Consider the following 18,582-nt stretch of genomic DNA (forward strand, 5'->3'; position numbering starts at 1 on the left):
ATGTACAGAAAAATAGTTACATGGTACGGTCCCAGTGGATCAGTTGGTTCTCAACATGGGTGGGCTGAGTGGCCCGCGTTTACCCAAAGAACGCTCGTTCTTGAGTCAAACTTGTAGTAGCGCGGGCAGCCTTGGGTTGCCCGTGGTCGCCGGATTTCGGCTTCCGAACAAACCTAACGAATCGAAGGTTAGGCGCACATGGCTAACTTACAGATTAAAGCAGTAATTTTGCCGCTGCACATGTTGGTCGTCTTGTTCAGTTTTTATTATAATATTACATTATAAAAAGTATAGAATCCATTTAGCCATTCACGAGAGAATGTTTTTTTTAACGAATTTTGTTTTCAAGAATAATACTTATGTGTAGGTATTTTCTCTACCTTTGAACACTATATAAGTACTAGAGTTTTTTATCAATATGAAAAGTTGGTGTAAATAAACTTGTAAGCTATGAGTGCAAAAATACTGACGATTTCATGAATTGTGAAGTAATGTTTCTATACTAACAAGAATTAAAATATGGAGATCGCTGTTCATCCATTAACAAATAATCCTACTGATGCTTGGAGGGAAATTTCCCAACATCAGAAAGTTATTAAAATTAATGTTAAGACTCCAACAAGCGAGTCCCCTACAGATAAGGTGAGTTGCAAGTTTACAAGTTACAGTTTACGACGTATATTTTATCCATCTTATCTAAGTTAGGAAGAATTATCGTCACTTGTTTTAGCTTCGAATTGTTTGTATGAGTGACACACATTCTTTGACCCAGTACATAAACTTTGACATTCCTAAAGGAGATGTTTTCATTCATGCTGGAGATTTCACTAAGTGTGGAAGTCTGAAAGAAGTTATAGATTTTAATAATTGGATAGGTGAGTATAAGTACAAGTTATTCTACAAATAACGTCATTTTTCATGGCCAAGACTATTGAAACGCTGTTTATAGAAGTTTGATTTTTAAATAATTTTTTGCTATGAATACTATAGAAATTAGATCATTAGAAGCTATTTCTTTCACACAACAAGGGCTATGTTGGCGTAACAGGCTCATGTTCCATGCAAAAATTTTTATTTATAAGGAGGCTTAAGAAAAATCCTGCTTTTTTTATTTACTTTGCACTATAGGAACATAAAGTAACCAGGGTGAGCTTAAATTCTACATTTTGAAGACAAAAAAAATTATTGTTTTAAGAAGTTATATGCTGTTAAAGTGGTGGTCCCAAAATCTGATGAATCCAATGTATCCAAAAAAAATGTTCTCACGAATATGAGTACGCGATTCAAGGTAGATGGTCAAATTCAAATGTTTTGTATTTTAATGAGAATCAATGTATTGCAAAAAAATTTTCCGATTTTTCCATCACAATAAGCCAATAATGGAGACTCATGAATGTGTACATGATATACAAAATTAAAGTTTAATTTTCATTTGATGGAATTGAGATTTTAAGATGATTTTCTCAGAACCTGTAACGCTACCCACTGTACCTACTACTAGATTCGTTCACCTTACAATCCAGGGACGGTCGGGGACAGTGTGGGCGAGTCAGAGACGAAAGTGAACAAGTGCTCTTCTCCGATCGTCCCTGATCGTCCCTGACCGTATGCGATGCGCAGTTGTACACGTTAGATTAGGTTATTGCAAAAAGTAAACAAACTTTTTTGTATTTGCACTTCTTTATTTACAAACTATTGTTTACATACAGCGTTAACCTAACCTAACGTGTACAACTGCGCATCGCGTACGGTCAGGGACGATCGGGGACGATCGGAGAAGAGCACTTGTTCACTTTCGTCTCCGACTCGCCCACACTGTCCCCGACCGTCCCTGGATTGTAAGGTGAACGAATCTTCTAATTACTTCTTCTGAAGTATTACATCGTAACCTTAAAAATGACTGTTCGCAGGAAAAATTCAGTTTCTTTTGTAGTTTTTGGCTGCATTGGAAAAATTCAAGGCCTCAAACTGATAATTTTTTGTCCATTTTAAAGTATGCCGTTATTGATATATATCTATATATATAATAGTGCTTAACGTCCGGCTACGATAAAGGGCACTACTCTGGGGCACTGAGCACTTGGGAGAAGGAAGGGACGAGGGATGAGAGGCCTCCCATTACTGTGAGGGGGGTAGGGGGAAGTCAGGCAATTATGCTGCGAGAAGGTCGCCTAAACCCTCCTCAAGGAGTATTGCGTGGTGAAAATTCACAGGGGTACTTGCCCGAAAAAGTTGCACTGGCCGCGAATCGAACCGCAGTCTCCCGCGTGCCGACCCACAACCTAGCCGACTGAGCCACCGCGCGCTCTTAGTATATATGTATCATCCTCTTTCTCAAACTTATCACATAATAATAGTATATATATATATATATGTAATTCCACCGTAACTGTCTCAGATTCAGTATCAAATTTTTGGTTTTTCGAATTGAACTTTATAAATATTTTATGGCTGATTATTGCTTGTCAGTACATAAAAAATAATTGTAAACAATGAATTCGCTTCAAACTATTACTATAGCTTTTGTGATTTTAGGTAGGATTCGGAACTGACCTATTTGTAAAAAAATATTTATAATTCGTTTTTTAACTGTATAAGTCTCGAAAAAAATTTGTACGAATGTAATACAATTTAACATGTTAATACTAATAAAATTATTTTTAAATGGTTTATTAGCTTTTTTACAATTCAAAATTAATATTTCAAAGTTTAAGATTAATATATGAAGACTGTAACTACACACGAAATATTTAATTTTTATTATCACAAATATAATTTTTTTTTACAATATCTTATAAAAAAATTGTTTTTTATTATTAATTTTAGTAATAGTTAACATTTCATATTAATATAATTAGTATATTTTAACATTCAAACACATTATTTTTCATCAAATATTAATTTGTTTCTATACTAAATTATAGTTATTTGACTTAAAAGTACAGTTTGCTAAGTTATTTGGTAAAAAAGACTTATGTACTCAATAAATATAGTCAGCTTCGATTTTAGTGGCTTTGGGTACTCTGCTACTCTACCTCAAATTCAATGCATTCAAATCACTGACCATTTTATTTAAATTTTCCAATGTATCATCATCCTGATTTTGGGTTCTTCTTTGAACACTGTTACCGAGCCACATATAAAAAAAGTCTCAAAATTAAGTAAATAATAAATTTTTAATGATGATGAGTTGAATTTCTAATGAATCAAGACCTAAAAATGTATAGAAACTTAACTACTTACAATTCATTATCAATTTCAGGGGTTCGGAACTGACATTTCGAGCTTTAAGGCTCTCGGATTGTCCGCGAACGAGACACACTGACTTTTCCGCTAATACAGTATCTGTCATCGCCAAATAGTGTTAGAAAGTACAGTTTACGTGCCTGTTCAAGTAAACCTAGTGGGTGCTTTAGGGGAGGGTCGAAACTGACCAAAGTATTACACACCAAAAACGAGAAATGATTCACTCGCCAGTCCCGGCGATTTTAATTTTTAGCGGCATTGGCCAGTGCAATTTTTTAGTGCCAGTATATAATTCGAAAAGTGAGCGTGAGGGAGCGTTGCAGAACTAAATTAAGTGTTTTCCAAAGCTATTTCTATGCTGATGCTAATATTCATGTAAATCGAGGGACAAAAATAATGAATTATGCGTTCTTACTTATTTGCTAAAAGCATGAGTAACTTCAGTATAAATATAATCTATGATACCTACAGTTTATAATGTAGGTGCAAAAGTTCCGGAAAAAAGCTTTATTTTGGTATGCAAGCTTTTTTTTTTTTTTTTCAAGTTGAGTTTTAGACAGGAGTCGGAACTGACATTTTGAGGTGATTTTTGCAATTTTCTTCGTTAAAGAGACAATAAATCGGTTACATCTGTAAGTAATCGAGAATTCATAACATTTAACATGTCTTGGCACTGTAATCATAATTAATTTTAGCTTCAAAACGTCGTACGAACTCTGGACACGATTTGAGCCAGTTACGGCGGAATCACCCATACACATATAGGTGATTGTGCTGTAAGTGGCTCTAAATGTCTAGAAGAATTGATGCGAGTCATTGAATTTATCGACATTTCCCATCCGCTACGCGATTGCCAAGGCAACGAAAACAGTTCCAGGTTCAAATCCTGATCAACGTGGCACTTTTTTTCAATTCCTACGTATGACAATTTTTCTACAAATCGTAGTTTGAACTGAAAAAATCGAGTTGCCTTGGCTATTTCGTAATGGATGGGAAATTTCAATCAATTCAATTACTCGCATTATTACTTACCCATCGATAAAATTAGATTAATTTCTAATATTCTTGTATACCGTCTTGAAGAATTGTTCGAAAAAAGTTAGTTGAAAAAATTGCTTTTCATAGTAGTTGTACCTCAAATACCATCCACAACAAATATCTAAAACGATGTACAGTATTTTGTACTAGTCAATTTTAGTCAATTCTTGAAAATCACCCAGAAGATGTAATACATTCTAAGTAATTTTTTAATTAACTATTAGCATCATTGTAACCTGAGCTGAAATCTTAGAACAAATAATCTTCGGGATGAATGAAAAATTTCATTCATACGAACATTTCAATTCAAGTGAACATTGATATTTTTAGGTAAACTTCCTCACAAACACAAAGTAGTCATTGCAGGAAATCATGAACTCAGTTTCGATCCTACTTTTACACGACCAACCATTATTCAAGGCAGTATGGATCTTCACAAAACCACAGGAACTAGTGTATTTGATAGCATACCAACTTTAGGAATGTCCAAAGATGTCTTAAATGAAGCTATACAAACAAATGATGTAAAAGCTCATTTAACTAATTGCATGTACTTAGAAGATTCGGAAATAATTATTTCTGGCATAAAAATTTATGGTACACCATGGTATGTATTACATAATCGGTAAGGTATATTTAAAATAATTTACTTGGATTAACTTTACAAGATTTATCCTCACACTGGGAATTTATACATTTTCTGAACACTCAGTGTGCAGTGTTCAACTTCTTATGTCTATAAAAGATTTGCAAAGAACCATGTTTGACAGATTGTATATAAATTTTATTGTAAAATACTTACTTTCACAGTAACGTAGTTAAGAATCAAGTGGCTTGGGCGTTTGGTGCCGTATCAACAGATTTTTTCAGTTCAATAATTACTAGTTGTATAATTAAATTAGCAAATCTGTAAAACGTAATTGCATGGTCAAACGAACTTACCTGTACGTAAAATTCGATCACAATCATACGTAGAGCCTTGTTTAAAGAAAATAATAAAATCTATAATACGTTGAAATGACACTTCAGCAAATTTCATGAGTATGTATGCACGTAGAATTCAATTAATAAAGCGACACATAATAATTACCTTTAAACAGCATTCGCTGCGTTAATTTTTTTTTTTTTTGTATATATACAGCAGGGAAAATAGTTGGTACATAGCTGGGGCTAAACTGATTGCTTGAGATAAAATTGCCTATAAAATGTTGACTGCATATTCTGTCGTTTTTTCTAGGATGCCATAGGCTACCATCAGAACTGAAAATATTAAATTTCAAAGTAACAACTTAAATGAAAAGGAAGCACAGATAACCTAAATGTTTTACGCACTTTTGTCAATTGACAGCTAAATCCACAGCTCTCTCTGCTCCTGCTTCAACTCACCAACAGGAAATTTATGTAATCGTATTCCATCTGTCTTTGCGCTACTGTTACTCTCAACAACACAGCATTTTCTTACACCTATATTTCACAAACATTTAAATACTTCCTGTCTGGTTCTGAGTGTGTGCTCTCAAACAAAATACTGTTATTCTTTCCTTAATCAAGCAGAAATGTCAGTAGTTAAGGACCCCAGGTTTCCTGTTTTGTCACTACATACGATAGCGTCGACTCACATATCCCCTCCCATCACTTGCACTTAGCCAATACTGTAGTTTGTAAATTACTTTTCATGTTAATATTTATTCACTATTCGTAAAATTGAAATGCTTTCATTATAAATTACGTTTGCTACTAAATCGTTCATTGGATTAAATAATTTTTTTTTAACTGTTCGAACCATTTCTTAGCAACAGCTATCCAATGTTTGTAAATGTTTGTTTAAATTTGACTTGTAAATTTGGCATTATTTAAAAGTAATTCTTTACTAAAAATTTTTTCAAAACTTCATAGTTTTCATATTTTTTTATTATTAGTTTATTGATACAAGATTTTACAGATAAATTATTACACTTTTATTGTGTCTTATTCTTTCAAAAAATTTTCATTCATGAAATAAGTAGTTTTCAAGCTACATTCAGTGGCAGGTTATGCTATCCTTTTGGTATCCGAATAACGCTGACAGCGCCAATAGCTTATGTAAATTTACATAAGGCGGTGGTTTTTCTAAGCACGCGAGGCTAGCCTATGCTTTGCCTAAAGGCAAGCTTTGCCTTACTCCCTTCCTGGCCGTTGTTCGAATCCGAATTAAAGATAAAGTGGTACTACAGGATGTTCATTATTCTACATTAGAACCAAAGGTTTATAATTATTACTTTAGTCATCACAAACCAATCGTGTCATTTTTAAAATATTATCCAAATGAATCTAATCATAAAGTTGAAAGCCGTGCAGAGTTAACGTCACTCAATGAGAATGAGTGTGTCAGCATATGTGACAGATGCGAGTGCGAAATTAGAGAGGTTATCAGAGTCGGCAGTTGTTTTGAAATAATCAAAGAATTCGATTAAAATAGACACTCTTATACTGGCCAGCGCACAGTGTTGCCAAAACAAAGTGAAACAATTCGTGCTTTACTGGAATTTAAGCTTGAAAAATACGTTTGATAGCTTATGTGGTTCCTTATGTTATGCTTCGTAAGAAATAAAATCCTTTACCTGTGTATGTATATTATATATATATATATATATATATATATATATATATGTGTGTGTAGCACGTTAACACACAGATTACTAATAAAATTCCAGTTTTTCCGAGATCTCTTCGCGAACTTTCCATTGATTAAAATAGTTCTTGATGAAGATTGAAGATAATAAGAATTACTATTAGTACATATTTTTAAACAATTTTTACCACATCATTCAAATTTTAATCTGCGGACTACTTTGGTATGATGGTGAGTTTTGATAAAATTGTAATAATTATTCATAGAGGTTGAAGATAATATAACTGTAAATTTTTTGAGAATTTTTGGAGTCCAATTCAAAATCTGAATTGCTGAATATCTCATTTTTTAGAAGAAATGACTGTTTTTCGACATTTTACAGTGAAATTTAAATAGATAATTAATGCTTTTTGTGCCAAAAATTTTTGGAAAACTTATTGCAAAAATACTTGATACTATGTTTGACTCTCATCAAGAACTATTATCATTTATTTAAAATTTGCTGTATTATCTCGAAAAAACCGTCTGTTCTTCGAAAAAATAAGACAATCAGCAGTTCAAAATTAGAATTTGGCTTCAAAACTTTAAAAAACCTATAGTAACGTTACTTAACACTTCTTTTAACCTCCATTGGAAATTATTCATTTACAGTTTCGTATATTATCTCGAAAAAAACGTTTTTTCTACGAAAAAACAACAAAATCAGAAGTTTAAAATTAGAATTTGGACCCAACAATTTTCTGAAAATTTACAGTCGTTACTTAGTAATGTATTTAACCTTCATTAAGAATTATCATTTATTTAAAACTCGCTATGTTATCTCGAAAAAAACATCTTTTCTTCAAAAAAACTAGATAGTCAGTGGTTTAAAATTTTAATTTTGCGCTCAAAATAATGAAAAAAATTGTAATAATGATATTTCTTATTAACTTCAATCTCCATCAGGAATGATTTTAATCAATACAAAATTCGCGAAGGTATTTAGAAAAAACTGATATTTTATCAGTAATGTGTATGTTGACGTAATTACGTGGATTTACGCATGCGCCTCGCTCGCTTGGCTCGATTGGAAAAGAAAATACACGTGGACCCCATAAGTACCAACAGCAGCGTGGCCAAACGGTACACTCGCCTAGCGGCAAATTCAAACGTTTTAAAACCAATCAACTTAAATTTAAGCTCTTCACCATTTACCCCAAGCACATTAACCCCATAACCCTGTACTCTTAAGCCTTTCAAAATAACCTTAGGTGTGGAGTTCAGTTACATAGTAATTTTGTTTTTTGATTGACAATAAAAGAGCCACTTATAACAAAAAAAGGAAATAACTTGTAAATCATTTAAATTGCATTGGTAGGGTAAAAAAAATAATTAATATTTGAATTAACTCCGTTGGCTTATAAATAAAAATTATTAACAAGCATAATCTTCAACTGCCAATCTCTTGAGCTCCTAACTCTTTACCCCAAGTGCTTCAACCCCATAACCCTATACTCTTCAGCATTTAAACAAAATAACCCTAGGTGTAGCGTGTAATTAGTTAATAACATTTTCTTATCAATTATAAAAGAGCTACTTACTGATCACAAATAAAGGAAATAATTTTTAAATCATTTAAATGATTTTTGTAGGTTGAAAAAAAGTATTAGTTATTTGAATAACTCAGGTATCATATTAGTAAAAATTATTAATTAAAAAATTTATAACTATTAATTTCTAGCATTGTACTCCAAGTGCTTTAACCCTAGAAAATGATCTAGGATAAAGTAAATCATAATTAGATTTTTTTTTTAATAAGAATATATCTATAAACATGGCAACCTAACATTTTAATGACTTGCATATTTAAAGACCACTTTTCTAACATAATTTACCGGACTTAAAAGTTATTTATCCTTGTACAACACAATTGCAGTAGTTGTAAAAGTTTTAAAGTTGTGACACTCAAAGTTGTAAGCACTTTTTACATCAAAATTGTAATGAATTAGTTATCAGTGATTAGTAGCTTATGAAAATTTGAACGTATATATCCCGTAAAAAATACACTACACGATATATCACATCGTTTTACTGTATCACTTTTTACGTATTTAATTTTTAAAAATTTTAATTTGACATGTAAATAAGAGATAAGCTTAACTTTCAAAATCTATCATGTTTTTTCTAGTAACGTAGTGGTCATCATACCGCACCAAAATTAAAGTGTTATTAGGCGAATTGAAAAAAATTCTCATGTATTCATTAAAAAATTACAAATTTTCATCTCTTTGATAATTTAAAACAACTTTCAAGCAAAAAAAAATCCAATTGAGCTCTATCTACTACACGTACAAAAGATATTTAACAAACTTTTAGGTGAGTAACAATTAACTAATAAGCGAGACTCAAAAATTGTATGGAAATTATTTCAACAAGGATTTTTCATTTTCAGGGCTACTAACAAAATTTTTGGCACAAAATAAATAACTTCCTTCGAATACTGTAAGAAGCAAAGATAGAAAAAACTTTTAAAAGGTTACACTTTGCCGTTTTGCAGTCATGAAATAGTTAATAAGCGAAAATCGAGTATTTTGATCAATTTACAAAAAATTTTCGCTTTCAGGAGTCCTAAACAACTTTTTTAAGGAGAAAACATTAAAATAGTGTACAAGTTATTTCATTTTCTTAAGATAAGTAACTCTTTTATAGTTGATAAGAAAATTTAATTATTAACAAATTAAATTCCACACCCAGGGTTATTTTATTTAAATGCTGAAGACTACAGGGTTATGGGGTCCAAGCGCTTAAGCTCAAGAGATTGTCAGTTAAAGATTATGCTTATTAATAATCTTTATTTATAAGCCAACCGAGTTAATTCAATTATTAATTAATTTTTTCACTATAAAAATACCAGTTTAAAAGATATTTCTTTTTTTTGAAGTAAATAGCTCTTTTATTGTTAATAAAAAAACGAAATTATTATCTAACTGAACTCTACACCCCGGGTTATTTAGTTTAACGGCTTAAGAGTACAGGTTTATGAGGTTAAAGTACTTGGAGTAAAAGGTTAAGAGCTTGAATTTAAGTTGATTGGTTTTAGAACGTTTGAATTTACCGCTAGGCGAGTATCCCGTTTGGCCACGCTGACCAACAGTAGAGCTGCCGACCGCGCATGCGTATATAATTACATGGATATACGTACGAATAGACACTGCGTATGTATAAATAGGGGAACATGGGGTGGGCCCCTTCTTGTGATTAACTGATTCTGATGAAGAGTTTTAGTGTTTAACTATTGACAAATATGTAAATTTGAAGATGATCACCTTAACTTTAGTTTGCCATACTTTTTAAATGAAATTTTCAACATATTTTGGTTTTAATAATTCGACAACAAGAGCTATCAAAAGGGCTCACTCGTTCCCCAGTAGGAGGTATGAGTGAGCAGAGGGTTGGGCACGAATGGGCACGGGCTTATGTCTGTACAAAAAATAGAAAAAATACATAGTGTAATAATCCATGCAACAAAAAAATTGAACCTTAACCTATAATTTTCACAAACGACAGCTGATCCGACAGCAGGGAACTGGTATATCTATATATATAAATGTGGCGCACTCGTCGCTACCGTCGCTCCAACTACCCAGGCTCATCCGTACCCCACATGGGTGTCCACGCGTGCCCTTTGAAGACAGGTTTTTGAATTAACAATATCTTTCTTAATATTCATCTTAGAGAATGCAAAAAAAGTGGAAATTAAAGCTTAACACCCCAGCTTTCTAATGATTTCATAAAAAAAACCGTGTTAATCAAACTTAAGTCAATTTGCCAAGAACTTGAAAATTTGATCGGTTGGGGATTTTTTGACTCAGAATTAAAAGATTTATTTTTAAAAAGGAGGGCTATTTCTCTCATACATTTGTATAGAGGATGAAAGTAAAGATGCTATATATGCGTATTAAAAAATAATCAGCTCAAAATATATTTTTGTTTCTGAGATCCATCCCACCCTTATCCAAGCCGGGGTATCCATTTGACCCTATGTTCCCCTATATGTATTTATAGAGTTTAGATACCCAAGCAAGAGACTTGGTTACTTATAGAGCATAACAAAAGGAACAAAATAAGTTGTCAAACGATTTTTTAAAGTATAAATTTCAGTAAAGCACGAATTTTTGCATTTTTTCCTTCATTTAACAATACTGTACAGTGTGGCAGCACGTTATGCCATGGCTACACCCTGTATTTTTCTTATCTCTGCAATATATTATTTTGAATTAGTTATTTATGAGATATAATAGTATTTATTGAAACCAAACTCAATTAACGTACATATACTCATTCCAACGATGATTGCACCATCTTCGTGCACAATATCGTTTCGTGAATGGTATATTTATATGTACATATTATTGTGTGTGAGAACGTCATACAAGTAAAAATTCGGTTTATGTATGTTTTTTTACCGGGTTACCGCGACAGCCTATTCCCTTTGTCACCTGGGCCACCCACTCACCATCTATGTGTGGGGGTGTATTGCTACACCCGTTAACCAATCCCTTAATTGATATTATCATGGGCACAGTGAGGTATCTCCGGTGAAACGCCGTGCCAGTTAAGCTGACACTCTCTGCACCAATAGTGGCACCCTCCCTGGTTAAGCCGGCGCTCTCTGTCGAAGCATCGGATCCAGGCTAATTAGCATCCTCGGGGAAGCCTTATGTTTTAGGGATCTCTACTCCTCGCCAGTAAGATGGGAGATCCCTGCTTGGCGCATCGGATCCGCTAATCCCTACCTACTGCCCTAACACTGTTTCGCATTCACCTATGCCCGAAGAACTGTGGGGTAATGAAATAACCCTAGAATTACTCTGAAAAAAAATTCCATGGAAAAACCAGCCCCACAACAGCCGGGGTTGAATAGGAACTTCCCGGTGATAACAGTTTTTGAAAAAATCTGCTGTCACCGGGAACCCACGACCCCTAAAACGACGTTATATCAGTAACAAGCACGTTTACCACTCAGACAACACTGCTTCTTAGTTTATGTAAGTTACTACGTATTAACAATAGGAACGTGCAAAAAATAATTATTATTTCGTAGTCAATCAAATAATTTTATTTTAACTGAACTAAGTTTAAAAAAGTAAGTAACTACATGTACAGGCTACAAGAAAATTGATGTACTTTTTAAATTTGCATAATTTTTTTCGTCTGCTAGACACGTATCCTTTTTAGAGCCAAGTTCAAAACAATATACTGCTGTCAAATTCATAGCTGACACGGTTGGACCAGTAGGGAACTATCTCTCAGCGCTTCGTAATCATATATTTTACCTATCAAACTGGAGTTTTCAACGACGTGATCGGATCAAACACGTGTTGCAAACTGATTTCTGATCAGGAGGTTTAATTTCAAAAATTTAACGCTAAACTACCTTTCTAATAGTTATTTTTTTCAATAAAAGCAGTTTTGTTTAACAGTTTTTGTCACGTTACTTGTGTACGAGACCTTTACGCTAGATGTTAAACGCTGACAAACCAGCGTCCATACAAATGAATCTAAAAGCAAATTTTAAACTTTACTTATTTTTGCACTGTACATTTGTGTAATATTAATGTTTAAATATATTTACGTATAGAAAATAATAAAAAAAATTATATGTATATACCTCTAAAAATCTTAATTGCAGGCAACCAGAATTTTGCAAATGGGCTTTCAACTTGCCACGTGGAGAATCCTGTTTGTCTAAGTGGAATATGATTCCCGATGATACTGATATACTAGTAACGCACACTCCACCCGTTGGTCATGGTGATCTATGTTGCAGCGGCGTTAGGGCTGGTTGCGTAGATTTGCTGAGTACAGTTCAAAATAGAGTAAAACCAAAGTACCACGTGTTTGGTCATGTACATGAAGGTATTACTTTTGTTTTTATCTGTTATTGCACGTTTTACTACTATTTTTAAAATTATATTATTTTTAAGCATTTTTTCGGTATGGAAATAGAGTTAATATGGCAAATATTATACTAAACGGACTTTTTTCCTGTTGAATTCATCCATAGCACAAACGGGAAAGATAAAATCATTAGAAATTGAAGTATTGTTGAAATTCTAAAATATAGTATAGCCGTTTGCAAATAAGTAGGTTTCACACAAAATGGGAAACCACTTATTTGATGCTATTTTTCTCGATTTTTTAAAGTTGACAAGGGTCTCAGGCGATATTTTCAGGGCTAAAATTATAGATTCTGCAGGGGTGTTAAGATGGAATCTAGCAATATGCAGAATGCAGACTGGCAGTTCATTACTATTAAAAAAAATTTATACCAAAACACTTATAGATTTGCGAATTTCTTGAAAATGTAAATAAGGTGCTTTTGAAATAAGTGAAGTTAAGAATTTTGAAGTCAGCATTAATTTGGTTTTGGACTAGACTAGACAGATGAATGAAGTGTTACAACTGTGTTTTTTGCTTCCTCCGGTTTTACAGGCGTTCCTTGTCCCTCTCTCTGCACAAAATACTCGTTAAAAGTCTGATTTTCTCGCATTCTGACTATGCATGCTTAGTGTACCAGGCTCTAGACGATACAAAGAATCTTAAACTCCAGAGGGTATTGAATGCCTGACTTCGTTTTTCAATGGCTAGAGTGAAACAGCACTTAAAAAGACGAAGAAAATTAGTTTCTATGCTTTCTAATTGTTCTACTACTTTCCCCTCAAAAAAAAAAAAAAAAAATTCCTGAAAATAGCCATTTTTAAACATTTAATTACAGAGCCTCTTGTAGCCCTCAAAATTTTTTTTGTAGGATCCTAAACATAACCAGTAACCTCTTGATCCATCTTCTATTACTCAACTACACATGATATCCCTATCACAATTTTCCCATCAAACTCTTTTTAATTTCTCTTTTTACCTTACTCTTAGCTATTGTCACGAACTTTCATAGTGTTCGGGCCCTCTCCACCCTCAGGACGCCAACGAAATCTACCCCCGAGTTGCCTTGAGGTATAAGGGTCTGATTACAATAGCAATTTGACGTCAAAATACGCAAAGGCGAACGAACCTACTTTTGAAACAAAGAAATATAGTTTTAATTGATTTTCATACGTATTTATCTTTTCCGAACGAATATGTTACAGCTGTTTCGGTACACTGTACCTTCTCCAGACAAATACCGAAACAGCTATAACGTATTTCTTCGGAGTATACATACACATACATACACACATATATATATATATATATATATATATATATGGGGAATTTTTTTTAATATTTACCCCCCCTGCTGTCCATAAATAGAAGCAGCTAAAAAATTATAATAAATCACTATTTTATAGCTTGAAGCCCGTAGTTTACGATAACGAGAGGCTCTTTCCGAAAATAAAAAATGGCGGCTGATGGCATGACTCTGACTGTCGATGAAGACCGCAAAAAATGTTAAAATAAGCAAATATCTTAGAATCTTATCATATTGCAAGCCAAAAAAATGTGAAAATATGTTTCTTTTTGGTTGTTTTAGTAAAGTTAAGCATATGCGTTTTAGTATAAGGTCATATTTTAGTTCTAACCTCAAAAAACAGCTCTAAATCATATTTTTAAGAGATAAGCACAAAAATATTTCTTTTATGCGAATTACCTTAAATAGACCTTAGTTTAATAAGGTCATCAGTCTGTGAGAAAACAAAATCTGTCCGTAACCTACATAAACAGTCATTAACGTCTATTTTGCTAGTATGAGGGCATATCGCAAAAAGCTCATCCATCAGATGGTGCGACTGTGCCTAAGCAATTCACTTGGACTAGTGTGTCCATATATAAGTTGATTCTATATATAGACGACATATAACACCATCATATATATAGGTACACTAGTCCACGTGAATCGAAATAATGTTAGATTATACTGAATTAAAATACAATAAAGCTTTATTTAATGCAAAATTCGACTTTTCCTTGATTTAAATTTGGAATTAGCGAGTTGTAGATATCGTAGACGAAAAATAGTTAACAAATTCCCTATAATTTATAAATTATCTTACTATCTTAAAGCATTAAATATATTATCTAAAGTTTCTACCTTACCAACTTCGTTAATTTTTAATTGTACAGCTATTTCTTCCTAAAATAATAAAAAAACATTTTGCTGGTAATAAGCTGATACTATGATGAATAAGCCTATGTCACGTTTATTGAAATTAGCGAATTGATAGAGAAACGTTGCAACGCGTAATCATGAAATTAATTTAAGTTTAAATTTATACCGTGGATCACATAAAAAACTTATTGTGTAACTTATGTCACTTACTTAAGAGCGCTAAATGAGATTAAATAATAAATCACGATGAATAAATTCTAAAGTCGTAATACTTAATATAAATGAATTCTTGATCAAGCCCTATTGTTTTTAGTAAATGATTGAATAATGTATGCTTAGAATCCATGTATTGAGTAAATATTGTAGTATCTAATGAGCACAAAAAAGTACTTTAATTAAATTAAAATATAGTAATTTGATTTAAATAGCAATATAATCCTATTGGAAATTTAATATTTTTATAAATTGAGTATTGATTATATCAAGTTACAATTAACCATGTAACCATTTTTTAGTTAAGAAAACTTTACTCTAATAAAAATTTCGAAAGATCCTGTAGGAAAGCTTGAAGGATCTCTAGAGTATGGGTGTACAATATTTAATAAGTATTATTTATTAATGTGTCTTGTTAAAATTCTTAATGTTTAAATTTTCACAGTTCATCTCATACGAAATTCATAGTGTGACTCATCTTAGTACGATAATTGAAGTTTATACTAGCAAAACAGACGTTAACGACTGTTTATATAGGTTACGGACGGATTTTGTTTTTTCACAGACTGATGACCTTATTAAATTAAGGTTTATTTAAGGTAATTCGCATGAAAGAAATATTTTTGTACTTATCTCGATGGCTACATGAAATATTTTAACAAAAAAATACGAGTTAGAGCTGTTTGTTGAGGTTAGAACCAAAATATGACCTTATACTAAAATGCATATGCTTAACTTTACTAAAACAACCAAAAAGAAACATATTTTCACATTTTTTTGGCTTGCAATATGATAAGATTCTAAAATATTTGCTTATTTTAACATTTTTTGCGGTCTTCATCAACAGTCAGAGTCATGCCATCAGCCGCCATTTTTTATTTTCGGAAAGAGCCTCTCGTTATCGTAAACTACGGGCTTCAAGCTATAAAATAGTGATTTATTATAATTTTTTAGCTGCTTCCATTTTTGGACAGCAGGGGGAGTAAATATTAAAAAGAATGCCCCATTTACATATGGAAATCAATTGCAACAAAATTTCTTTGTTTTAATAACTACCTTTTCGTTGTGGATTTTCATCAAGTAAACACCAATTCAGTTGATTACAACCTACTTTTGTTCAGGTTCCATAGCCAATCGTCCTCTCCCGCGCTTTTTGCCATAGTAAGTGTTTGTAAGTCCTACCACGATGTCGAATTTTTTATCTCGATTAGACCCCAAATCTAGTAACTATGATACTACTGTCTTTCTTGCAATCCAATGATATAACATTTTTCACTAAAAACCAGGCTACGAAATACGCTCAGTATAGTCAACATCACTCCTGTTTACATGCAAAAATTTTTGACTAATTTTTGCTGTATAGGGGTAACCTTTGCATTGTCTTAGAGCGATTTCCCCTCTTTCTGCTCAAACTGGCCGTTTCACCATAAAAAGATATACAGGTAGCGTGTTCGTGCATGAGCAACCTTTTGTCTGAACTTAGTTTACACAACATTGTATTTTTTTAATCACGTACTAAACAGTAGTATTGTCGGTAAGTTATTTGCTTCCTCATATTTCTCAATTCTCTTGTTCTCGTCAAAATGCTGAATCGCAAGCTTTCCAAGTTAAATGCATTATAAAAAGCTATTAAATTTTTTTTATGGAACAAGAGGGGAGATCTTCATAGACAAACAGGTAGAACCCAGAACAGTGTTGGATTAACTAGACAATTCTAGTGCCTACCAGCTAAAACTACCTCCTCATACATAGACCAGCCTGTAAGGTTCTGTCTTCTAGAAGCCTAATAAGGAAAATGAGAAGGGAGAGAAGAAAAAACTGACAATACACATCGAAAATTGGTGGTCAGCTTGTTCTCAAAAGGATGAAAGGGAGAGTTCTCGCGCTACGGGGTGAAACGATTGACGAAAGCTGGTGTAACAGATGGATAACAATTTTGTGTAGTTGTGGGTGAGTATGTGGTGTACAGAGTTGTTAAATGTGTATTTGTGTAAAAGTTGGTGTTGATAGTTTTTAAGTTTGATGATTAAACGTGTATCTGATAAGTGTATGATAGTCACCTGAGATCTCACCTGATGGTCGTAGACAGAAATATAATGCGTATATTACTTTGAATGAAGATATGAAAAATAATCAGAGAAGTTTGTCGTTTCATCTATAAAAGACATGTTAAATCATGTAACTTCAGCTTTGCTTTACTCGAAAACTGTGCTGCTGATTAAGGTTAAATTTTAACAAACCTAAGTATACCTAATAAAAAGACCCCAAGATTGATTTGTTGTTACATTTTTATTATTTGTTATTCTTAGGATGAATTTCTTTACTAAAAAAAAAGTTTAATAACTAACTTTGATCTACCATCCAAGCTCTTTAATCTCTCATATTTTCTGTTTTTTAAATAAAAATCCCATAGTATTTAAAAATTTTAAGTCAAGTTCATTAAACAAAATATAACATTGATAAATATCTTTTCAGGTTTTGGCATAACGACTGATGGAAAAATAATTTACGTAAATGCCTCAACTTGTGACATAAATTATTTACCAAGTAATCCACCAATAGTATTTGATGTGGCACTGCAGCCAGGCGTTAAAAAAGACTAGGTAGGTTTTCAAAAGTATCCAGTTCGTTCAGACAAGTGGATTAAAAAAATTTTCTTTATAAATTAAATAATTATTAATTAAAATTTATGAATGCACTTACATGCTAATATTATGAAAATATCTATTATAGCAGAGTCAAGTGAACACATTAATTATGTTAGTGGATAATTTGAAAGTCTTAGAAATAGTATAAGCCCATAGTATTAAATGAACCAAAGGTTAAGCTTTATTATAGATTATATAAAATATTGCTTTATACTTCAGTTATTATACCCACTATAAAATATTTGTTTTTGTATTCTACTTTTGCGAAAATTAAATCTCAAGTTCCATAAAAAGATAATTGGTCTCACGTAAAACTTTTTAACGATGAGAATTAAGATTTATTCTAATTTTATTTATTTACTTTTTTTGTTCACGAAACGGTAAAAAGAAAAATGCAAAAAGCTTAAAAAATCAGATCAAATAGTTTTCGACATTGATTACATAGTTGTTGTGTATGTTCGTAAAATATTAGTTATATATGTATCTACTTAGTTCCATTGCATAATTATAAACTTGTAAGATACACAGTTGCATATACTTGTACATTTTCTGACAGATGCACATAGACCACGGGTTACCGAAAAGGTAAACACGAGGACAGAGCTATTATGTACTTATAATTATACGAAAATATTCCGCGCAATTTATTTGGGATTTGTAAACGTACACATATCTGTATTTTTATAAAAACAATACATAAATTCTTTACGTTGACAACTGATTGTATAGTTTCATCACACAAA

General features: G+C 32.3%; 1 protein-coding gene across 2 annotated transcripts; it reads left to right on the forward strand.

Moving 5' to 3' along the window:
* The first annotated feature begins 483 nt into the window (after positions 1-483).
* On the forward strand, positions 484-17,819 carry LOC106640516 (metallophosphoesterase domain-containing protein 1). Of its 2 annotated transcripts, XM_089598591.1 has the most exons (6): positions 484-642; positions 731-875; positions 4,615-4,707; positions 4,777-4,891; positions 12,567-12,793; positions 17,667-17,819. In XM_089598591.1, the coding sequence occupies exons 1-6, from the start codon at positions 520-522 to the stop codon at positions 17,792-17,794; spliced, it is 831 nt and encodes a 276-aa protein (XP_089454717.1). In that variant the 5' UTR covers positions 484-519; the 3' UTR covers positions 17,795-17,819. The 2 variants fall into 2 exon arrangements, with proteins under 2 accessions (XP_089454717.1, XP_089454716.1); XM_089598590.1 differs by having other exon boundaries at positions 4,615-4,891.
* The last annotated feature ends 763 nt before the right edge of the window (positions 17,820-18,582 follow it).

This window comes from Copidosoma floridanum, unplaced genomic scaffold (assembly GCF_036245765.1).
Source record: "Copidosoma floridanum isolate Cflo_tuat_1 unplaced genomic scaffold, Cflo_Japanese_pri ptg000006l, whole genome shotgun sequence".
NCBI lineage: Eukaryota > Metazoa > Arthropoda > Insecta > Hymenoptera > Encyrtidae > Copidosoma > Copidosoma floridanum.